This window comes from Leucopleurus acutus (genome assembly GCF_964270905.1).
Source record: "Leucopleurus acutus genome assembly, chromosome: 5".
NCBI lineage: Eukaryota > Metazoa > Chordata > Mammalia > Artiodactyla > Delphinidae > Leucopleurus > Leucopleurus acutus.
In genome coordinates, this window is record NC_139147.1 from 60189217 (window position 1) to 60215239 (window position 26023).

At 38.1% G+C, this 26023-nt stretch overlaps 1 protein-coding gene across 1 annotated transcript; it reads right to left on the minus strand.

Moving 5' to 3' along the window:
* Nucleotides 1–1078: 1078 nt before the first annotated feature.
* On the minus strand, nucleotides 1079–25638 carry NAA50 (N-alpha-acetyltransferase 50, NatE catalytic subunit). The gene is made up of 5 exons (XM_082839844.1): nucleotides 25346–25638; nucleotides 6503–6639; nucleotides 5967–6086; nucleotides 5463–5529; nucleotides 1079–4095 (listed from the first exon to the last, which is right to left on the minus strand). Exons 1-5 carry the CDS (start codon nucleotides 25351–25353, stop codon nucleotides 3918–3920), a joined length of 510 nt encoding a protein of 169 aa, XP_082695970.1. The 5' UTR covers nucleotides 25354–25638; the 3' UTR covers nucleotides 1079–3917.
* Nucleotides 25639–26023: the final 385 nt, after the last annotated feature.

Genomic DNA, 26023 nt, shown 5'->3' on the forward strand with positions numbered 1-26023 from the left:
GAAACTTTCCAACTTCCCTGTGTTGGCTGTCAATAAAGCCCAACATTTCCTCCAAACATGACATGGTAGCCAGGTCCACTGATTCCCACCTCCTGATATTAATATCCTTGTGTATCCCCCTCCCATACTACCAGGCTAGTACAATGGTTGGTCTGTGTGACCAATGCAATATGGCAGAAGTAATAGGTATGTCACTCTGAAGGTAGGTCATAGAAGAGTATGGCTTCTGCTTACTCTCTTGGATCACTCGCTCTGGGCAAGTCAGCTGCCAGCTGTCACTCAGGCAGCCCTGGAGAGACACCCACATAGTGAGGAACTGAACCCCTCCAACAACCAAGTGAGTCAGTCATCTCAGAAGTGGCTTCTCCAGCCCGGGCTGACAGTCCTGTAACCTGATGAGACCTTAAGCCAGAACCACGTTAACTAAGCTGCCCTTGGATTCCTCACTCAGAAACCGGGTGGTGATGCATGTTCATTGTTTTAAGCTGTTAAATTTGGGGATGATATGATTAAGACGCATCGGGCAAAGATGACCCATTGTTTCTTGAATGGAATAAGCAAAATTCTAACACTTTTGACTAAGATACTGAGTTAATTTTGTTAAAGACAAAATTCTAAATTCATATTTGTTTGGTACTCAGAAAAAACTTAAAAAGCAATTCCCAACTCACTCAACTAAACTCCTTCCTCACTGTTAACAGAAAGAAAAAAATCTGAATATATGTTCTCTCTAGTCAATGCACACTGCTAACTAGCTCACAGCCTAAAGTGTCAGGTGCTTTTAACAATTGCGTTCAAATAGTAACAGTAAGACAGCTCTTCAGATCTTATTTTTTCTCTCATTGGGACTGAACTGCAGATACCAGGCAGTGTTTCTAGCAAGTTCCAAAAGGTCTGAATTAGGAGGCCTTGATTACACTTGGCCTATTTTAATTAGTTTTAAGTTAGGTCTTAAAGAAAAGTGAAAGTACATAAACCAGTATGGGCAACAGTAAACAATGACTACATATATAGTTGCTGATCTCAGAATTCAACACAATGCATTTACATTTCTTTGACATTTACCAGACATCACAGATTACTACCAGAACATCATGTAAGTTTATTTCAGATGTAACAGCAATGTTAAAATCAACAAGTTTAAATCTTAACTGCACCAAATAAACTCAGCTATTTAAGTATTTTTAAAGTTATTCCCTCCAAAAAACTGAGGGAGCTTTTCTTTTCCACCCCATATGTCATGGTTTCCCAATAGTTCTATTTTTGGAGGACTTTCAATTGATGAGTAAGCCACTTTGGGGATATTTCAGAACTTCTCTCCCCAAATGAAAACTAATCTGGACAAATTATATATTGCATAGATTTCTCTGCAGATTCTTTTCTTTAGAACCTAAATGCAATTACCATACAATATAATGTTTATCTATTTGCCCTACAGAAAAAAACTATCTACCCTGAAAAATATGATGGATATATCCTGTGATCTTCCAGTTAATAGAATTTACCTCAACGATAATTTTTATCAAAATAACCAACTGAACATGGGACATTATTTCAGTCTTTACTGACTCATAGGCACGTGAACTAGTGCCCAGCTTCCACCTCTTCTACATCCTCCTCCTCCATAAGTGGATGGAATTATTTCATGTAAGTTTGATGTAGGACAATTCACCCTTTACAAACACTTACAATTTAGGTTAAAGTCAGTGACTAGTGTGGAAAAAGAAACACTAAAATGACAGGGAGCCTACACACTCAATTCAAAATTTAATATTTTTTCCTCCATAAATAATATGTACTTAATTGTCATGAGGCAGCTATTCGGTTTTCATTAACCACATTCAGGGATACATTCATAGGACTGATTAGATAGTCCAGGTGAAATGGTTATAGAAATAGAGGCAGTGTCATCTCACAAAACTCATTTATATATCAAAATCTATTCTGATATGCGAAGTTTACAAAAAGGCTGAATCTTCAAACTAATTATGCCTTCTGTAACTCAAGCATTCTTCTCTTGGCAAGAGCAAGCTGAAGCTTATCCATGAAGGTAAAGGTGCTTAATGCTAAACTTTTCTTCTAAGCTTAGATTTGGACTGCTTAAGAAACGGATACCCAAGAAACCAGCATGGTCTTTCTACATTTTTACTATCTTAAGATTATAACCCTATAAATTCATTTATCAACTATCTTCCTTTTCTATATTATACTTGGCACTCAACTAAGACTGCTGAAGTCTATTGTACCTTGTATTTTTACATTCTCAAATAAGAACTTAAGATTATAAAATGTGCATAAACATTGTGTAAAATAATTTCGTCATTCAACATATCTGAAGAGATGAAACTTTTATGCCAGAATTTACATAAGAGGATAAATATTATGAATCAATCTTCCTTTTAAAGTCAAATGACAGAAAATTCAAGCTCTGTGCATTGTTTTAAAGTCTAATGAAAACATTTCTTGGGCCACCAGTATTGGCAATGTAGAAAATTTTAAATATTGGAGATGGGATTATGGAGGAAAACATGAAAATTTCAGATGTCTTCTATCTTACAAAAAGTTATCGACCCGTCAAAGCCACTCCCTATGTGCCAGGAAACGATCTGGCATAAACCAGTCCTGTCAGTAGAGGAGGTCACAGTGACATTTGCGTTATTAACACTTCTAGACTTCTACTTTTTCCAAGAATAGAAGCAATATGTTTAATAATTCCCCCACCCCCAAATCCTTAAACTCAATATCACAGGCACAGAATGTAAGCAAATCTGGGATGTTCTCCAACAGATAAGCAATTAGCACAGCTATGTTATTCTCAAAAATACTGTCTAGATATTCCTTCCTCTAAAATCAAATGCTCAGTGGCCACACTTCTAACCGTCTGCATTAGCTGACATTAAATGCATTTATTGTGCCACAAGTCCATCTAAGCTTCCTTTTAGGTATTTTTTAATATGTCCAAGAGACAACACCTGCTTCAGGTTTATTTAGGGGCATTGACCTATAAGGACATCAACTCCATTTTTAAGGTTTGACTAACTATTGTGGATTTACTGAAGAAAAAGGACAGGAGAAAAAAAAGCAAATCACAACAAACCTCTTTAGGTCAGTTAAAGGCCATTATCTCTAGCTGGGATATTAAAAAAAATTAATCTCACCAGCCCACACTCCTAAAGTTAATGCCACTTCTAACAATCAACAGCAGGAAAAATAAACCTGCTAACAACCAGCCCACTCATTAGCAAAAAGCAGTTTAACTCAAATGCTGAGACCAAAGTATAATACTACTTACTCAGACTGTCCCAGCCACCGTCAGCCACCAGCGAGGAAGGAAGAAATAACTGCTTAACAGAACAAAATAAACTTAGTATTTCTTACAAGGATAACAATGGTCCAACTCCTGAGATAATACTCAGAAGGACAAAAGGTGGAGTGAAGGCAATGTATAGGGATTAGTATCCCACAAAATCTTGAAAACCCCAAAGTACCACAAACACACTAAACTTGTCTATGAGTTAGAGAACAAGATATTGCTGCTGCTGCTTCTTGTCCTTTGAAATATACAATATTTTGTAGGCTCTGCCCTTCAATGTGAAAGCAGGACATTAAAAAAAAAAAATGAAATTGACACTCAAGTTTTCGGGACCATATATCTTAACTGTGAAACTAAACAGATCTATACCTTCTCCTTCCTACAATCAAACCACCTCATAAAAATAAGAAAACTAAAACAATCCAAACATGATTAATAAATCCTTAAAAGTTTAAAACTTTTAGAGGAAAGGGAAGGAAGTTTTGAAAGGAGGAAACACAAGAACGAGGAAGGGGGAAAGGTTTAAAAGAAAGGGGGGGGGGATCAATGGGCCTCTCTTTTATTTGGCGACAAGCAAGTGCAAGAAAGTTCATCTGTAATTTGTTCAGTTGTCTGTCTTCTGCACATCTGCGTTCTGGCCAGAAGGGACTTTGAGGTTTTTCTGCAGCACATGAGCATCAGCGGGCTCTATCCTCTTATAGTAGTTCTTCTTTGTCTCAATAATCTCAAAGCCAAACTTTCTGTAGAAGTCAATTGCAGACTCATTGCTGATCTGGACATGCCTGAGATACAAGAGGGTATCGGAAAAAAAAAAATTAAGATTCCATCAGCTTTTATGTGTCCTCCACAAATAGCTATTGGTTGGAGCTGGAATACTGCAGACATTTGTTAGACTCTCTTTACAATTACTAGTTATCAACAAAGATTAGGTATTCATTTCAGAGAAACTTTGATGACAAATTTATACTTCTAACTCTTTTTTTTTTTTTTTGCAGTACGTGGACCTCTCTCACTGTTGTGGCCCTTCCCATTGCAGAGCACACGCTCCGGACTCACAGGCTCAGTGGTCATGGCTCACGGGCCCAGCCGCTCTGCGGCACGTGGGATCTTCCCAGACCGGGGCACGAACCCGTGTCCCCTGCATCGGCAGGCGGACTCTCAACCGCTGCGCCACCAGGGAAGCCCTCTAACCTAACTCTTAATCTAACATTTGGAAGACAGCTAGCTGAGATGAGGAGATGCAGGAACAGCATTTATTCTTAAAATCAACAAAGGTTAAAGTATAACATTTTTTATTTCAAGAGGAGAAAAGGTTTCTGTAACTAAAAGTACGTAGATAACTATAGGGATGATTCAAAGACCATAGTAACACATTAAAAAATAAACAAAACCTAGGGTCTCAAATGCCTGAATATATCTTTCTGATTGATAAAAAACATGTTAGATTTTGAAAATAATTTGTGCTTTCTCAATTACTCCTCAAAACAGCATTATATAATTTAATCTCTCCCAATGCCAAAGTGAAAATGAGAATAATCTCAATATCTGTATTATAAAGAATCCACATAGGGAACTATATTCAATCTCCTGGGATAAACCAAAATGGAAAAGAATATTAAAAAAGAACGTATGTATGTGTTTAAGTCACTTTGCTGTACAGCAGAGATTGGCACAGCATTGTAAATCAACTATACTTCAATGAAAAAAAAAAGAAAAAGAATCCATAGTTGCCACCTTAGCCTTACTCTTAAGATTCAAGTATAAATCAGCTAGGTACTCTCTGATTTTGATGATTAAATTCTACTACTAATGAGCATGTCACTGAGAGCCTTGAACAAAACTCAGAGTGCAAACAGATGGCATGATAAAAGTAATATTAATGGTATTAATTTCTTAAATTCTGAAGATCTGAGTTTTAATCTTGGTTTCACATATGTGACTTTGGAGCTCCCACCCCAATGTAATAAAGCAAAACAAGAATGTTTTATCACAGGTTCATTATCTATTATTAAAACAAACTTCATAACTACCACTTCCATGGTATTTCCCAAAGACAATAAGTGACCAGATTTTAAATTTTCTAGTAAAGATTTCTATTGCCAATTTATTAAATTCTTTAGATAAGATCATTAAATATGACTTTACTTACAGATAGATGTTGTCAAAAGTGCCATCTTTTTCACAGATGTTTAAGACATGATTTAACATTTTAGTTCCTATTAACAAGACAAACAGCAAATAAGTAATCTCATAAAAATCAATCTTTAAACTAAACATCTTACTGAGTCCTAATAGAATTTGAGGTAAACACCAGACATCCTGATTTTCCACAAGTTTTTTCTCTCTACACTACCTTCTGTGTTTAAAACTGCTAGCAGACAAGCAATCTTTATATACAGCCCTTCCAGGAAGAAGGAAAACAGAAAAAGCAAAAGGGGTATTAGTAACAAATCTATTTATATATAGGGCTTTCAATTCAATTATGTTCAACTGACATATAAAACAGTTCTTTTCCACCTTACTTTACATAATTCAGTAACCCTTTCCCAGTATTCCTAGAAGAAATATTGCCTTAGTGGGGTCAGGAACAGTACCAATGTATTTATGCTTCTTTAAAGAAAAAAACAAAACCAAAACCCACAAATAATTTTACCTATTCCTAGCCTTCGGTATGGTGCCAGACATCCTAGTGTCATGATGTAAAGTCTCTTCTGATTCTGTGAATGATCCACCCTACAGCATACTGCACCTACTGCAATATCATTGAAATAGGCTGCCACGGAAAATATAAAGATACAAAGTTTAGCAGACAGAATAACACATTTTACTGAATCTTTCCCTGCCCTTGTACAACGACTAAATTGTTGTTATTAGCATTAATTAAATTTTATCAGGTACTCTGAGTATCAATAGCCTCAAAAATATCCTATACCTTCAGAATTTAAGACCCCTCTTAAATATGTGAAAACACAGACACAGCCTAAATAAGAAAAGATATTTAGCATTTCCTTTTGAAATTCAAGTATTTTATTTTATCTTGATTCTTCTAAGAACCTGGATCACCCCCATTTCCTCACTTGTAAAACAAGGAGATTAAATCAGTTAACTCTTTTTTTGTCCTGATATTAAAAACTAGAGGTCAAGAACATGAATAAACAAACGAAGGGAAGAAGAAAAACCATATCATACCAAGTTTTGCTAGCTCGCCAACCTCCAGCACATCCTTATAGAACTTGTCATTGTAGCTGACTGGAAAGATCACCTGGTTTAATCTCTTCAACTGCTTAATATTGTGTGGTGTCACATCTCCCAGCTCGATCCGGCTACTGGAACAAACCAAAATGTACTCAATAAAATATAATTAGCTTCATTTGTTAAGATGGACATATTAAAAGGGTACCAAGTCTTTTTTACATGACTGATAAATCCAACCCTTTCACATTAACCTTACACTCCTATGAAGATCACCACTAATAAGCAGATTTTGCCAGTCATTCCATCCAGGTTCCAACTCCTAGCTTTCATACAATTGTATACATTTAGAGACAAATACAGTAAACAACAATTACTAAGAAGGCCAGAATAATAATCTACATATAATGTTGAAATTTTCAGAAAAATTTAAAGACATCTATTACTGATCAAAAAGACTGATGATACCTAATTGGCAAAGGGGTGGCAAGTAAGATATTTATACTCTGCTGGCAGGGATGTAAATAGATACAGTATCTCTGGAAGACAATCTACAACTATGTACTAAAAAGCCTAAAAAGTACACCTCCTTTGTCAAAGTATCCCCACTCTAGGAATTTATTCTAAGAAAATAATTAAAATATGCAAGAATCACGTGTATTCTGGTCACTGGACACAGGAACCACATACACCAGAGTCACAGAGGGTGGCAACCAAATCCAGATTCCTGGACGTCCCACCCCCACCCCCTTCAGAAGCAGTCTCTGGAAATGGAACATGGGAATCTACATTTCAGAAACAAAACAAAACCAACCAACCAAACAAAACAAACCCCAGCTTGAAAACTACTTATCAAGAACACAACAGTAGCATCGCTAAGTAACCATACTTAACCAAAACAATCGGCTCCATGGGAAAAGGGATAACCACTAAAAAGTTTCAGACTCATGGTAATAAAGCTGATTTGCCTACAGAGCTGTCAACAAATTTTTAAGCGCTCAAATCAATCTCACCACCACATGCTAAAGGTTGATCAATAGTGACAAGACAAACCTGAATAGCATCTACACAATTTTTCTTCCTATTATCACCAGCACTATCATTTGTAGAGGTTGCTTATATACACTATTTGCCTTCTTAAAAACCTTAACACACCTGAAACTAACACAACATTGTTAATCAACTATACTCCAATATAAAATAAAAAATTTTTAAAAATTAAAAAAAAATCTTAACAGTGGGTCATAAAAACATTTAAAGAAAACAATGTCATCCACCTGCCAATGCAGGGGACACAGGTTCAATTCCTGGTCCGGGAAGATCCCACCAGGTGCCACAACTATTGAGCCTGCGCTCTAGAGCCCGCGAGCCACAACTACTGAGCCGACGCGCCACAGCTACTGAAGCCCGCGTGCTTAGAACCTGTGCTCCGCAACAAGAGAAGCCACCACAATGAGAAGCCCGCACATTGCAATGAACAGAAGTCTCCGCTAGCCGCAACTAGAGAAAACCTGAGCACAGCAACGAAGACCCAACGCAGCCAAAATATAAATTTAAAAAATAGTATCTTATAAAAAAAATTGTCAAATCAAACTAAAAATGAGTTCAAAAATAAACAAAACAATCTGATGCCAACCAAGCAGCTAGAAAATGACGTATGTCCTACACTAGGTGCTAGTTCCACATCACAACTGCATTAGTCAACAGCAGGAAAATGCAAACAATGCACCCTAATTAACCATTTACATCATATGCACAGAGGTTTTGAAAGCTCTCTGTTACAGAAACGACTAAACAAGAAAGCTAATCATCACACTTCTATAATGGTTAAAAAAAAAAAAAGGAAAAGAAAAAAATCTGAGTGTCCACCATTAGGGGACTGGTTAATTAAATAAAGCATGATACATTTATATTAGAAAGACATTGATAATAGTTTCCTGGGAATATATATAAATGTATCTCCAACTTTTGTTAACATACAGAAAAATGTTTAAAAGCACATTCAAACAATGTGTGGTTTGTGGATAACTTTTATAATAATATTCTCTGAAATGTTAATAAGATAATCAGAAACGACCAGAATGTATTACAGTTCTTAAAGAACAAAAAAAACCTGATTACAGACCATTATACTGATTTGGAACTTTAGCCTTCCTGCCTCAATTATTTCATTTGTATGCTACTGTTTTTCATTATTCACTATTGTGACCAACCACCCTTGTATATCTTGCATGTCTTCTTAAAATGTAAGCGCACTGAGTTTCTTAGCAGCCACACAAAATTTTAAGATGCAGGCATCTTAGTAAAAAATATATAGATCTGTTATATTCTCTTTCAATTTCTAGCCACATGAGTAAATATGAAGTAAATATGGCCTTCTTCCCAAGTATTTGACTAAAATGAATTCCCTTCATGACTCATGTCTCTTTTTTAAAATTTATTTAATTTGTATTTATCTTTGGCTGCATTGGGTCTTCGTTGCTGCGCGTGGGCTTTCTCTAGTTGCCACGAGCGGGGGCTACTCTTTGTTGCCGTGCACAGGCTTCGCAGTGTGCGAGCTTCTCATTGCAGTGGCTTCTCTTGTTGCGGTGCACAGGCTCTAGGCGCGAGGGCTTCTGTAGTGGTGGCACGTGGGCTTAGTAGTTGCGGCGCATGGGCTTAGTTACTCCATGGCATGTGGGATCTTCCTGGACCAGGGATCGAACCCATGTCCCCTGCATTGGCAGGCGGATTCTTAACCACTGTGCCACCAGGAAAGTACTGAGTCATGTCTTCTTTACGTTACGTCTCATTCACAGAAAAACTTCCCTTTTCATTAGGTTACGTCTCATTCACAGAAAAACTTCCCTTTTCATTAAAGCACACCCTGGCTTTCTCTTCTTTAAGGCTGAGGTAAATGACATTTCACCTTAAAATACAGGGATCACATCTTACCTGCACAGTCTCTTCTTTTTTTTTAAAAAAAGGATTCCTCCCACTTAATTAATACATCCATCACCTACCTTTTTTTTTTTTTTTTTTTGGTGAGAACATTTAAGTTCTACTCTCTTAGCAAATTTAAATTATACGATACGGTGTTATCAAATATGTTATACTTTAGATTCTCCGAACTTATTCACCTTATAGCTGAAAGTCTGTACACTTTAACCAAACTTTCCCTATCTTCCCCACCTGGAAACTACTTTTCTACTCTCTGTTTCTATGAGCTTGCCTTTTTTTTTTTTTTTTTAAAGATTCCACATACAAGTAATAAAGTAATACTATGCGTTATTTGTCTTTATCTGGCTTATTTCACTCAGCCTAATGCTACTCTTTAATATAGTACCACAGATTGGGTGCAGTAATTTATTTTAAATATACGATAGCTTATTATATTGATTATATTTAGAACACACCATTTAAAAATTAATCCAGGGGAATTCCCTGGCGGTCCAGTGGTTAGGACTCCTTACTTCCACTGCAGGGGGCTCGGGATCGATCCCTGGTTGGGGAACTAAGATCCCGCATGCCACACAGGAAAAAAAAAAAAAAAAAAAAATTACTCCACTGCACTTAAAAGCCAGTCTCTGTATTTTAATAGTGATTGAAAAATTACATTATGAAATCTAATAGTAAAAAACAATAAAGGAAAACTTCAGAATCTAGGAAGTTAAGATTCTAGATAATAAGTGAAAGAACTTGAGTTTTTAAGAGTTTAAGAATAACTTCTAGGTAATTACCATGCTTCAAGTGTAAGTTTTAAAAGGATAATAACCAGGTATTTCATGACTTCATACAGAAGGAAAAGGTGGTCATGGTGCAGTGTGGTAGACTGAAACTAATAAAAGGTAACTACTAAAAAAATTTCCATTAGGGTGGGCAGATCAAGACTAAATACAGAATACAATATTGAATCATTAGAGAATAAGCAGCTTAATCTTACCATGCCTAATTTAAAAAAAAAAAGTGTGTCTTGATTAAAAAAACAAACAAACCCAACACCATAGAAATGAGTTAGACATATGGTCTTCTAATATTCTTCTATGCACATATATACTGACAAGTTTTAAAGCAGAATTGGAATACTGTATTGTTCGGTAGCTGTTTAAGAAAGAAATTAATCAAGTTTGATTTTTTTAAATTGAAGTATAGTTGATTTACAATATTGTGCCAATCTCTGCTGTACAGCAAAGTGACTCAGTTTTATACATATATACATTCTTTGTTTAATATTCTTTTCCATTATGGTTTATCCCAGGAGACTGCATATAGTTCCCTGTGCTATACAGTAGGACCTTGCTGTTTATAATCAACTTTTATTATTACCAGACTGTCAGCATATACTAGAAACAGAATTATTAAATGTCTATTAAATATAACTTTGTCAGCAAAATTCACCTTCAGATACAGTTTAACTCTCCTGAACATGATATGTCTGACTGAAATGGAACTTTTCTGTAATCCTGATCACTTAGCTCCAAATTATTCTAAGATGTGGATATTCTAAATATATCAGAGTAATATCATCAACTTGTAAATATAATTCAGTAAAGAACATGTAGTACCAAAGGCATAAACATAGTTATGTAGGAATAACAAGTAAATTAGAACATTATTTGACTGTAAACAACCAAAAGCTTTTAGAAGTTAAAAGAACTTGATTAGAAAATTAAATAATAGAGATTTTAAGAACTCCATCATGAATCTTAAATTTTCTATAGTTCTTATGAACATAATAGTTGCCTATTCAAAGCATAAATCAGTTCTATTTCAATAAATATTTCAACACCTATGTGCTAACACCTGGAATGCAAAGGAGTTTACATTCATGTATTCCCCAAACCACAGGCAGTTTGCTATAGTAAAACAAAGTATGCTTTGTGTACATGTGGAAGCCGGGGCTGGAGAGGAGGGCCTTGCACATCAAGATGGTACTTCATTGTCTTCTCTACATTCTCTCGGTGACCTCAATCTATATATAGTCCTATGGATTTAATGCTGCCAACTCCCAAATTTCTGTCTCTAGCCTAGAAATCACTCCTAAATGCCAAAGCATCTCTAGTAGACAGCTCAAATTAAACATATCCAACACTAGCTATCTGATCTTCCCCACAAAATGTGCTTCACCTGAAGCTTTCCCTATCTAAGTTGGTGGCCTTTCCATTCTTGGCTGCAAGTTTACTCTCTCACCTCCTTTAGGTCTGTTCAAATGATATGTCAGGAAGTCTTACTCTGACACACTCTTTTTTCCCCTTATAATATTCTTGATAGGTTTTCTTATCAATAAGGTTTCTTGGCCTCAAAGAAAGTTTGGAAGTGTTCTTCTTGCTCTTCAGTTCTGTCAATGCTTGCTTCTGTATTTTCAAGTTATGTTATTAACAGCATAAATATTTGGGACTGTTATGAGTTGATGAATTGATCCTGTTATCATTTTGAAATGTCCCTCTTCGCTGTAATATTCCTTGCCTTAAAGTCTACTTTGTTTATCATAAATATAGACACACTGTTTTCTTCTCATCAATGTTGCATGGTATATCTTCTACCACCCTTTACTTTGAACTTCTGTGGCCTTATATTTAAAGTGTCTTTTTATAAACAGCAAATGCATAAGAGTCTTGTTCCTTTAATTTGGTAATCAGAGTATTTAGTCTGTTCAGATTTAATATAATTATTGTCATAGTGCATTCAAGTCCACCAGCTTGCAATTTTCTAATTTGTATCAACTATTAGTTGCTCCTTTATTTTCCAGCCGTTTTGGGGGGTCAATTTACTTTCTTAGGGAAAAAAAAATTTCTTAGCTAAAAGAAAACAAAAAAAAACTTTTAAAAGTTCACATAAACCTTTTTTTAATTCATTTTTTTTTTTTTTGCTGCATGGCTTGTGGGATCTTAGTTCCCCAACCAGGGATCGAACCCAGGCCCACAGCAGTGAAAGCACCAAGTCCTAACCACTGGACCGCCAAGGAATTCCCTATATAAAATTAAATTAACTTCAGGCATATAGTTCTGAGTTTTGACAAATACATATAGTCACCTAACTACCACAATTATCAAGAAACACAATGGTTCTATCACCCCAAAAGTCTCCCACATGACCCTTTGTAGTTCAGCTCTACCACCACTCCCACAGAACCATTAATGTTTTGTTTCCCATAGTTTTGCCTTTTCAAGAATACCACATAAATGGAATCACACAATACATTCCAATTTTCTTGGCTTCTTTCATTCAGCACAATGCCTTTGAGATTCACCACACTACTGTATCAACTTCATTCCTTGCTATTGCTGAGTAGTACTCCATTGTATGGATGTACCATGGTTTATACTTTTCTTGAAGGGCATTTGGGTGTTTCCAGTTTTTGCAGATTATGAATAAAGCTGCCACAAACAATTTATGTACAGGTTCTTGTGTGAACATAAGTTTTTCTTTCCCTTGAATACATACATAGGAGAGGGGATACTGGATCATTAGTTAAGTGTACAAGAGTTTCAGGTGTTCTGCATTGAAACCAGTGTTTGGCACTATCAACTTTTAAAATTTATGCCATTCTAATAGGTGTGTACTGACATTTCACTGCAGTTCTAATTTGCATATCCCTAAATAATGGTGAACATCTTTTCATGTACTTCTTTGCTACCCATATTATCTTCGTTGGTAAAGGTGCTGTTGAAATCTTTTGCTCTTAAAAAAATCCTGGGTTCCAATTGAGATTTAAGTTACTGTGAATACATGTCCTTTGCGAGTTATGTATGTTGCAGAGGATTTCTCCCAGTCTGTGGCTTTTTTCATTTTCTTAACAGTGTTTTTCACACAGCAGAAGTTATACATTTTGATGAATTTCTTTTGTGGATCATGCTTTTCAGGGTAATATCTAACAAATCTTTGCCTAACCCAAGGCCACTAACATTTAGATTTTTGTTTTCTTCTAGAAGTTTTATTACATTTAGGTGTATGAGCCTCATCCCCTTACAACCCTCTCATTTATTTTTCTCTTAAACAGCCCTCTTGAGGTATAATTTACATACTATAAAATTCACCTATTTTAAGTGTACAATTCAATGGTTTTAAACTATTTATAGGGTTGTGAAATCATCACCTCAATTCAGCTTTAGAGTACTCACATCACACCCCCAAAATCCCTTGTGCACAGCTGAGATAGATCCCCTTACCTACTCCAAGCCAACCACTAAATCTACCTTCTTTCTAAAGACTTGCCATTTCTGAACATTTCATACAATAAATGTGATCTTTTGGACTAGACTTCCTTCACACAACATAATGTTTTTGAGGTTCACCCGTATTGCAATTTGTGTCAGTAGTGGAACAGTACTCCATTGTATGAATATACCACATTTTGTTTATCCATTTACCACTTGATGGGCATTTTAACTGTATTTACTTCCTGGCTTTTATAAACAATGTTGCTATGATTACTGCATACAAGTATGTGTGCAGACATAGGCTTTAGTTTTTTTCTGGTAGATACTTAGAAGTGGGACTGCTGGGTCGTATGGCAAATATGTTTCACTTTTTTTTTTTTAATTGGAGTTTAACTGCTTTACAATGTTGTGTTCGTTTCTACTGTACAATGAAGTAAATCAGCTATATGTATACCTATATCCCCGCCCTCTTGGACCTCCCTCCCACCCCACCCATCTAGGTCGTCAACAGAGCACCGAGCTGAGCCTCCTATGCTTTATAGCATGTTCCCACTAGCTATCTGTTTTATGCATGGTAGTGTATATATGTCCATCCTCATCTCCCAATTCATCCCACCCTCCTCTCCCCTGCCCCGCGTCCACATGTCCGTCCTCTATGTCGACGTCTCTATTCCTGCCCTGTAAATAGGTTCATCTGCACCATTTTTCTAGATTCCACATATATGTGTTAATACATGATATTTTTCTTTTTCTGGCTTACTTCACTCTGTATGACAGACTCTAGGTCCATCCACATCTCTACAAATGACCCAATTTCATTCCTTTTTATGGCTGAGTAATATTCCATTGTATATATGTACCACATCTTCTTTTCCATTCATCTGTCATTGGACATTTCAGTTGTTTCCATGTCCTGGCTATTATAAATAGTGCTGCAATGAACACTGGGATACATGTTTTACTTTTTAAAGAAACTGCCTCTCGTAGGCAGAATAATGGCCCCTGGAGGCTGTCCATGTTCTAATCTCAGGAACCTTTAATATGTTATTTTACATGAAAAAAGGACTTTGCAGATGTAAGATCCTGAGATGGGAAAATTAACCAGGATTATCTGGGTGGGCCCCTTGTAATCACACAGGTCCTTAGGAGTCAGAGAAGATATGATTAAGAGCAGAGACACGAGAGACTTAAAGATGCTATGCTGCTGGCTTTGAAGATGAAGGCTCATGAACCAAGGAATGCAAGTGGTCTTAGAAGCTGAAAAGGCAAGGAAATGTTACATCATCTTGAGCCTCTAGAAGAAACACAGTCCTGTTGTATCAGTTTCCCAGAGCTGCCTTAACAAATTACCACAAACTCAGTGGCTTAAAACAACAGAACTGTATTCTCTCGAAGTACTGGAGGCTGGAAGTCCAAAATCAGAATGTCAGCAGGGCCATGCCCTCTAGGCTCTGGAGCAGAATCTTTCCTTGCCCTTTGCCAGCTTCTGGTGGCCTCAGGTGTTTCTTGGCTTGTGGCAGCATAACTCTAATGTCTGCCTCTATCTTCACATGGTCTTCTGTGTGTATGTATGCTCTCTTCTTATAAGGACATTAGTCATTTAGGGCCCACCCCAATTGAGTATGACCTCATCTTAATTACATTTGCAAAGATCCTATTTCTAAATAAGGTCACATGCTAAAATTTCAGGTAGACAGGAGTCAACTATACCTACCATCATCTTGATTTTAACAGAGTGAAACCCCTTTCAGACTTTCGGTCTCAAGAACAAAGATGGGGCTTCCCTGGTGGCGCAGTGGTTGAGAGTCCGTCTGCCGATGTAGGGGACATGGGTTCGTGCCCCGGTCTGGGAGGATCCCGCATGCCGCGGAGCGGCTGGGCCCGTGAGCCATGGCCGCTGAGCCTGCGCGTCCGGAGCCTGCGCTCCGCAACCGGAGAGGCCACAGCAGTGAGAGGCCCGTGGACCACCAAAAAAAAAAAAAAAGAACAAAGATGATACATTTGTGTTGTTTAAGCCACTAAATTTGTAGTAATTTGTTACAGTAGTAAGGGAAAACTAATATGTTGCTAAACTGTTTCCCTAAGTGGCCAGACCATTTACATTCCCATTAGCTATGTTTTAGGGTTCCAGTTTCTCCACATCCTCACCAATGCTTTTTACTGCCTTTCTGTTTATAGTTATTCTAGTGGTGTGAAGTGACATTTCAGAAGTAAAAGAGTAGGAGCCCATAAACATGTCTGAGAAACAATGTTCAAGAGAGTAGGGATAAATCTGGAGAAGCAGTGTCGTAAAATCCAAGACTGGGTTCCAAACCTGGCTATACACCAGAATCATTCTGCCGGTTAAAAACTCAAATTCCCACATCCTACCTTGGAATCTTTACTTCTGTAATAAAGCTTGTTCTTTTAACCATACAAATTAAACACCCACTTTAATCAAGAAACTTCCTACTGCATGTGTGTAAATTTCTAAATCCAAGGAGTCTGGTAAGGGAAATAGAGACTAAAGACAGGCACAGGGAAGTGGAATAGACCACTGCAAAAAAAATACACTATATGATCAGAGTGGGTTTCCATAAAATGCTAATCATTTCCCCATAAAATGTTAATCATTTCCCTTATGCAAGCAGTACAGTATGATACACTATAGCTTTAATGTATGTGACATAACTGGTATTGAGGAACTGTGACCCAAACTCAAATCAGCCTAACTCTGAAAGCTGGGTTTTTAAAATCACTACACTGACTGCTTACTTCAGGTAAGATTTCAATATAATTTAACAATATAGACTATTTTTAATTTATTGGTTCAAGACCTCTGTTCTGTAGATAAGCCCCAAATTCCTAGCCTAGAAGTCAAATCAGCCATGTGGCCACATCTACTTGACTCAACAATTTTTTGTTTTTCCAAATTAACTTGGTTGCTAATACTTAAATCAGGAGATTTTACATAAAGCCTACGTTTCTTGTTTTATTCATTTACCTTATCTGCTTGGTCCCAGGTCCTGGGTTCCTGTTGGCACTAGAGTTCACAAACTCTAAGTAAAAAACTGAAGACAGTAGTTATTAAAGTAACTAAATTATTCTCTTAGCTCAAGTAAATTCATGTGACATGTTATTTTTTCTTGTTTTTCAAATCCATAACAAACTCTAACGCATCTTCATACCAAAGTTTTGAGACTAAGGTCTAAGGAGGGGCGGACAGATTCATACAGTACAAGCATCCACAGAAATGTGAACCAAGCCCTTAGATCTGGAAAACACAGCTACTTGCCTCCTACTTTTAGAGAGTAGCACCACAAGATTAGCCTGTTACTCAGTCAAATCTCAAATAATCTTTGCACTTAGAATATGGTAGTAGGAAACCTTTACCCTTGGCTTAAAAAACAAGTGGTATTTATCATGGGAAAAGTATTTAGTACAGCAACATCAGATAATAAGCACTCAAATGTTTCTAGCTTTTAAGGGTATTGTCAATTATGGCCATAATTACAAAAACAAAATTTAGTGGCAATATTCTGAAAGGCCACAAGATGGAGATACGACTACACAAAAGTGGGTCTTTCTTGCGCAAAGTCTGACTGCTAAAGTTACATAGCAAAAAGAGGAAATGATGTATAGAGAAAGCTTAAAGTCTTTATACTTTAGATGGGTATTTAAGTGCACCCTGGCACAAAATTTTAACTGTCTGGTCACTTCTTATGAAGAGTGTTTGATCTGGAAGGGACCTTAGAACCACTGGCTCTCTTCCCCTTCATTTTGCAGATGATGGAACTGAAGCCCAGAGACAGATGTGCCTGTAGTTATACAGTCAATTATCAATAAAGCCAGAATCAGGCTTATGTCTATGAATTCCATTATAGTGCAAGATTAGCCACACCATATGACTTCCCTCAAAGGAGTCATCTTTACTTCTCAAGGTTAAGAGAGAGAGAGAAATACCCAACATTTATCTAAGGTGTACTGATAAAGGACTTTTGCATAAAATTTAAGTCTTCTGGCAAGGATCAAAGTATGCCCATGGTCCTTTGATTAAAAATTTCAAGGGGCTTAGAGATAATTTTTTCTTAGCTAGCAGTAATCTGGTTCTAAACTCTTGCCTTCAAGTAAATTACATGAAAGAGTGATTCCTCTAAAGTATAAATTCCTTCAACCTAAAAGTAAGCCCTCTCAGCATTTATCAAAGCACAGCTTAAATACTAACTGCTCATGAGGCCTTAACCTGTCATCCTGCTGAGGTTTCCACCTCATTTGAACTGTATTACAGTTGTACTCTTCCAAGGCACAGAACTTCTGCACTGCTATAAGCATCTGTTTTCGAACCTTACCTCTTCTACTGAACTACAAGACTTAGGGCAGAACCTCAACTATTTCAAGGATTGCTAAATTACTTTTAGTAAATCTAAGAATCTCTAGGACCTTAGTAAAACCGATGAGCTCTCTTTCATCTCATCTAGATTTTAGAGCAGTTTCTCAATCTTGGTACTACTGATATTTAGGGCTTGATAATTTTGTTGTGAGGGCTTTCCCAGAGCACCCTGGGATGTTTCGCAGCATTGCTAGCCTTACCCACTAGATGTCGGTAACCATCCCATCCCACTGTGACAACTAAAAATGTCTCCAGACATTATCAGATGTCCAGAGTGGGGTGGGAGGTGTACCGCTGGTTGAGAGTCACTGTTCTAGAGGTTTAGCAGGTTATCAAAAAAGCAGTGGTGGGTGAATCAGTCCTCCAAGCTGTGTGACTGCAAGTATCAGGTGTGTAAAAATCTCAGTAATTATTTGGTTGGGTACCAGAAATGCTAAACACACACAGGGACACAATATACTCAAGGTTATAACCTAAAAAAGAGTAAAATTATCCTTTGAAAAATTTTTCCATCGTTATCTATATGTTCAATTAGGAGAGCCCCTTCCCAGCTATGGCTCTTTCCCTACTACTACCTAAACACTGATGTTTTTACTTACAAAACTGAATTCAAGCACATATTTCCAACGGCTTACTGGCTATCTCTACAGGAATCACAAATTCAACACATCAAAAACTGAACTCATCGTTCTCCATAGGAAATCTGTTCTCTACCTTTCTGAACAGCTCCATCATTCATCCAATACAGACACTGAGCTTCAGATGCACTCTAACATCCCATTTTAATCCCTGATAATTCTGCCTCCCAACTAACTTTATAACCTGTTCCTATACCCTTTCTCTTAGCAGCATGGTTCAGGCCATCATTTCAACCCCTCATTTCAACACATATTTTAATAGCCTAATAAAGGGGAATAAGACTAGAGCCAAGGAGACAAAGCCATCACAATGCAGTCAGAATAATCCTTCTAAAACACAAATCTGACCACTTTACTTCTCTGCGTAAAATCTTTCAAAAAAATTGCGCATAATCTACCAAATAAAATTCAAGTAGTCCTTCATCGCCTAGCTGTGGCCACTGGCCTAGCCTTCTCCCCAACACCCCCCCCCCATTGTTTTCTGGCCATATAAAACTACTCAAAAACCCCACCACCCAACAAGCTTTCTTCCCTTCTTGGCCCACCTCTATATTTGTTTTATACTATATTTACAGATACATTAGTAGACTATGGATACTATCTTAGAGCTACTGTGAGGATTAAATGAGACTACTGCCTGGCACATTGCCTTAACAGTGCCTCCTCTGTAAAAGGTAATAGTGGCATGGGGAAGGGATGGGAGAGCAGGTCCCAAAAAGCAGACACAAGAGCAAAATGAAGAGTTCAGCTTAAAAGAGAACAATTCAAATATGATTCCAAAGTTTTGTTTCTTGCTATCATAGAAAGCTAGAGCTGACAGAGACCAGGAATGGCAAACGTGCGACACACGTGCCATTAATAATCAATGACATCACTTGTTTTCCCCACAGTCTGAGAACTCATCAAAGCTACCAACAGACTAAATATAATACTGATAAGATACTGTCAACAGATTAGAACTGGCACAAGAACTCAAACCTTCAGCCTTTCCTATTCAGGTTCAAGCTGTTCTCTTTAAAGACAAAGAAATGAGGGAATTCCTGGTGGTCCAGTGGTTAGGACTCAGTGATTTCACTGCCGGGGCCTGGGTTCAATCCCTGGTTGGGGAACTAAAGATCCCACAAGCTGCAAAAGAGACAAAGAAATGAGGGCCCAGAAGCCAAGAAACTTATTAGTCAGTGTCCCTACTATTGCTAACTATTATTGGTGGCACACTGAACTATAAAATGTGGTTGCTTTTAGTTCAAATGCCTTCTGCATTATAGTAAGTCTCCTTTTTGAAGATAAATTATGCTATAAATAACAAACTACATTCTGGGGGGTGGGAGGCATCCAAATATTTCCTTAAATATATCTTAGTTTTCTGGAAGGAGAAATAAGAAATATTTAAAATGCATACAAATGGCCAGTAAAAGTGGGAAATGTCCAACTCCACCAAGTAATCAACAGGAAAGGAAGAAAGAAAGGCCATTTATCACCTAATCAGCAAAGTAAAATTAGAATTAAGGGTATATGTGTATATGTCCTCCAAATCAACTTGTCAAGACACTATTAGTTATTTCTATCATTTTAGAAATGCTCAATGTATGCCACTCATCGCAGACAAAGGTAATTTACATCACCCATCACTGAAATGGCAGCCACAATGTCTTCCTCCATTTTCCTTTAAGTTTCTGCAAGTGCTCCTCCCTTTCTCCACTAGCCCTTGAAGAAGAGAAGGGCACTCTCATACACTGCTGGCAGTATAAAGTGTTACTATCTTTCTGGAGGTCAGTTGGCAACAAATATCGGAGCTTTAAAAATGGCAGTACTTTCTGATCCAAAAAATTCTCCTCTAGTGAATTATCCAAAAGAAATAATTAAGGATGTGTGTCCAGTAGTTATACAAGCAAGCATTCTGCTCTACTGAAGACTGAGAGGAGAAGTCTGAACTTGGGAAACAAGGTTTTCCCTTAAGAACAGCTTCAGCAATGACAGAGGTAGAATACAGGTCATACTAGCTCAGGCAAGGCAAATACATACTTCCAATTACCCCTTCATTTACCCAGAGGATACTACTGGATTATAATATCTTAATTGAAAACCAGGAGTGGTTACCACAGAGGTATAAACAGCCACACACTATGTGTTGTCCCACATTTGAAACATTTACCATCCAGGAACTAGATCCTAAGGGAAGAGATCATGTTTTAGACAAATTCGTTTTTTTCAGGGTCTAGCACAGCACAGTCCAACAGAAATATAATTTGAGTCACATATGTAATTTAAAAATTTCTAGGTCCAGGGTTCAAATCCCTGTTAAAAAAAACTTTTTTCCCCTAATATCTACATTAACAAGGCATAAAGAAACAGCTGAAATCATTGCAACATGTAATCAAAATAAAATTAATGACCTTTTAAAAAAATCTTTTTTTCATACTAAGTCTTTAAATCCAGTGCACATTACACTTACAGCACGTCTCAATTCAGATGGTAATTTTCCTTGGAAATGTTTTATCTGTACTTATATTTCATAAAATTTACAGTGGATTCACACATCCAAGTTGTTCGAAACACACATAAAAATTGTCCAACAACTGACATTTTAATTCAGCTCCTCAGTAACACAAGACACATTTCAACTGCTCCCCAGCCAAACATAGCTAGTCGCTACTGTATTGGACAAGACAGGACTAACGTTCTGCTAATAAGTCAGGCACTGAATGAATGTAAACAGCACATGATGGAAGAGAACAGCTCAAGAGAAAGGAGTGTTCTGTGATAGCACAATTATACAATTTTGTAAGTTATTAAACTATAATCATACAATTCTCATTTCTGTGACGCGAAGGACGTTTCTATTGATTAGTACTGGTATTCTAACGGTTTCTGTAGGCTGCACTTTTAAAACAAGAAAAAAGGACAGCCATTTAAATAATTAAGAAGGTGTATCTTTCCAGATGGCACAAAGCTGGAAGCCATAGCTAATACCTAGAAGAGAAAATCAGGAGTCAAAAGAATTTCTACAGACCAAAAGAGAGGATTTAGCAAAGTGAAATTTAATATAGATATTAGTTTGGTCTGGCAAAAGCACTGGCTTTGAAAGATAATGCTTTATGAGTGCCTTTTAAAAATCTTTCCCAACCCACAGTTCTTGATTATTGTGCGTTTTGTTCAGAACTTTACTAACAGTTGTCCACAATTTGGGGAAGAAATCACAACACTGATGGCAACACAGCATTACTCACCAATGCACACATCTGTACTGGTAGCAGATATACTTTTTAAATTATATAGTTGATTATATTTACAGATAGATGCAAACACCTGGTCTTATGATTTATGGTGTTGTTGTACCTGCTCATCTGCATATTGAAATAGATATCTTACTGCAGTTTACTTTCCTTTTATTCTCCTTTATATTAGTTAGGATATTGATTTTTTAAAATTATGGTACAGACAGATTATATTTTATATGAATTCATCTGAACAAAGCAAGGGAACATTACAAAGTATTTGTTAAAATCCAGTAACTTAATCAACATCCTACAAATCATTGGCTTCACAGAAGCAAGGAGTATGAATTGCAGTTTTACAAAAGTTCCTGAATTCTACATACTTCGGCCTTACTGGCTTCCTTTTTTTGTTTTTTTTTTCCCTGACAAAAACAGCAATAAAACCTTTAAAAAAAAAACTTTTATTGACATATAAGATACACTCAGTAAAGAGCACAAATCTTGTTACAGCTCAATGATTTTATACATATGTATACACCTCTGCAACCAATACCCAAGGTAAAGATACAGAATGTCTCTAGCACCTCAGTAAAGTTATTTGTGCCCTTTTCCAGTCTATAAACTGTCAGAGGTACCAATTATTTTCTGAGTTCTTCAACACAGACTCATTTCTACTTGCAGAATCTTATATTTTAACACTTCAATTAGGAAACTACACTGTTCTATATACTATATTATTGCTGTCATCTTTATTTTGTTCACATCTAGTTAAAGACATCTTTATTAGAATTTACACCTCTTTGCTACAATTGAAGGGCAAATGGACTCAGTTTTACTTTCTATTATATCGACTATTACACTGCCATCTCATTTCAGTCATGGCTGTGTATAGCATACCTTCTTGCTTGAATATCACCCTCCCTACAGGGGAACAGATAAAAATAATCAGCTTACCATCCACAAATTCAACCTATAATGTCCCTGGTTCATAAAAACAAGCAACCTCAGTACAAGTAACACCTCATAATATACTTCAAATTTCTAAACCATGCATATAAATGCATGCAGTAATTAACAACTGGAAGCTTATCTACTATGGAGGAAAGGCAAATACATGCCAATACCATGGAATGTCCTACTGCTACTAATAAAAAACTAAGTAAAAATATTTAGAAAAAGCCAGGTAAAACAGTTAAGTTTTAAAGGTTTCAAAACGATAGACCATATAGGCAACGATGTAAAATATTGAAACAGTAGACTGATTCAGAGTGAGGAGTTCTGCATGTTTTCAATTTTAGATATTTGTATTCAACTTACAGTTGAATTAGCTCAATATACAATAAAACACTTAGCAAATAAAATTTCGTACAAAAACCACATAATCAGGACCACTGTTTCATTTTCACAGGCCTTCATAAACCAAGAGTCAGGACTATAACACTGACTGCATTGTACACGGTGATACAAATCTTTGAACTCAAGAACCTTAAAATCTTTTAAATAATATCCACTGTCTTCATTTGTTCAGTGCCTTAAGGGCAAGACTAACAAATGAAAAAAATTTTACAGTCCCATCTTACCTGGGAGTTAGTTCACCTTAGAAGTTCCTCTGAAATCATCTTAAAAGTTTACCATTAAGAACATGATCTTAAGCTCCCAATAGTAAGAGGTGATAGGAACTAGACTTAAGGACTCTACATTTTAGGCATAGTTGCTGGCATAAGGTACAGGTTCAGTAACTATAAATTTCCTCTAAATTTGACCAGTTACTCATTTCTGGAGATTGGCCTCCATCAGTTTGTTACATATAAAATAACCATTTTAAATAAAAAGATAATTGCCTCATAAGTATGTTAACTGACGGTAGATTACTTCTATTGCCAAGTTAGTATCAGGAAGAGCATTACATCCTAGGCAGACTGAGCTAGATCAAAAGATCTTGGATCTAAACATCCAGAATAATTCCTTGGAGGCATTCCTTTATAAATCCGTGCACAAGCTCAACACCAAGAACTCTTCAGCCTCATTTTTATTACTTTAACAAAGACAAATAAGCACTGAGTGCCAATGAGAACACAAAAACAACTAAGAGACAGCATCCATACTCAAGGAAAAAAGAGATAAATCTCGCCAAGTTATATTGGATCATATACAAAACAGCCAAACTTCCTAGATCATGATTCAAGTGCAGCACGTACTTCAAATACCCCCTCAATTAGTATCCTGATTGGAACTCTTTAGAACTTGATGTGAATTAATGCAGGTACTGTGAAAATTTCTTCATAATTTCTAAACTTGATACAAAACACGCAATTCGACATTACAATGGATTCTCAATATTTAAAGCAAAATCAGAGTAAGGAATCACGCTACAGACCTTCAAATTAAACTTTCTTGGCCCTCTTCTGCGACCTCAAACACATATACACACCGAAGTAATATACAGACCCTTGTTTTAGGCAGTATGAGATTACTTCGAACAGACTTCATCTTCAAAAGGGCTGCTTAACAGTCTGAAAGGCTTCGCTAACTCAAAACAGTTACAATTCTTTAACTGACTTGCTATCGTAGAAAACACTCAGCACCTCAGAAAGCTTTTAACACTGATTAAGATTCCATTTCGTTCTTTAAGGAGGGTAAAGGCAAGCTTCAAAACGGCTCCCTCCGTCAATATGTTAAAACACAGTGTTAGGTAATTAATACTTTAACAGTATGCCATTTAATAGTAAGATGACATCTTATCCAAATGGAAATAGTCGAACCAAAATAATCCCTAACTTTGTCCAAGAGGGAACCTGTGAAAGAATATTCACTTTGCCAAACCCCTGAAGAAAGCTTCACTAGGAACCCAGGACCCCCTCGCGGCACAAGGGCAACAGTAAACGGCTGGAGCAATAGCTCCACCTACTGATCAGCAACACTTCCTTAAACATTTTGGCACCCCAAGTCTTCAGTGCTCACGCTCTCTCCCCCTCCTCCACTCGCTCTGACCCAACCCAAATCCAGTTGAGTCACTAGCTCTTAATACTCCTTTCCGTGCTCTTTATTCCAATTCCTGCTCCCTCCAGAAGGTTCTGCACGGCTTCCAAGTGTGAATAAGCCCGAAAGGTGTCAAAGACCACAGTTCTCAGTGTCGAGCCGGGATCTGAAGAGGACACCCAAACCGCTTCACTCGGAGGGGCGGGCCGGGGGTGGCTCCGCAGTCCGCGCCCGGGCAGGAGGCCCCAGGCGCCTCACGACAGCTTTTCCCCGCTGCCCCACTCAGCAGCTGGTGTGCACTAAACCCGCACTCGTCCTCCAGGCCCAAACCCTAGGCTCCCCGGGTCTCGCCCGCCAGCAGCCGGAGCCGAGCCTCCGCCCCCTCCATGAGCAGAGAAGCCCAGAAACCTCCCTCCGCCGGGTCTTCGCCCGGAGTCTCTCCCTTCCTTCGCAGCCCCTCTCCCCCGCCGGTCGGGCCCTGCCCGGCTGCCCTTCCTCACCCTTTCATCTTCCCCGCCTGCTGAGGCCGTTGTTACCACCGATATCAACGCCGTTGTCGTCGCCGCCCTGAGCTCTCCGCGCCCTCAGCTCGGGCCACTCCACCCCGCAAGCCGGCCTCCTCGCTTAGGGCAGGGAGCTGAGCGGGTGACGGAGGCCGCGAGAGTCGAGCGCGGCCCTGCGTCTCCAGAGGGGGCGGGGGTGCCTCCCGCCGCCGCGCTGGTGCCGCCGCTTCTCCACACGTGCACACTGGGCACTCGCCTCCCGCCCTCCGCCACCGCAGCCGCCAGCCCGACCCGCCGCCGCGCTGTGACCTTTCACCCCGCCCCCTCTGCGCGCCGGCGCGTCGGCAGCCCGGCGCGCAGCCGCACTGCAGGCCTCCGAGTACCCTTCCCCCTCCACTTGAGGACCTCCATCTTTCTACTGGGCTCTGCCTTCCGGCGTCATCTTCCTCCTCCCATATCTTACGACGCAACTTGTGGGGCTTGCTGGGTAGGCCTTGGCGGTAAAAGCCAGATTTTTCCACCCCTCCCTCACCTCTCCCACTTCAACAAGATCAGTCTTCCCCGACCCTGGTCTTCCCAGCTGGTAGTCTCCAGTATGACCTTCAAACGCTCCTGTCTCCTAATAAGATTTTATAAAGCTGGTTCCTCTAAATGTAAAGAAGCCTGTGGGAGACT

Excerpts from the sequence above, each read along its gene's own strand:
- NAA50 (XM_082839844.1), bottom strand. Across the intron at positions 5,530-5,966 it reads ATACCGAAGGCTAGGAATAG|GAACTAAAATGTTAAATCAT; the intron begins GTAAAATTATTT and ends TCTTGTTAATAG. Across the intron at positions 4,096-5,462 it reads ACTTTTGACAACATCTATCT|GCATGTCCAGATCAGCAATG; the intron begins GTAAGTAAAGTC and ends CTTGTATCTCAG.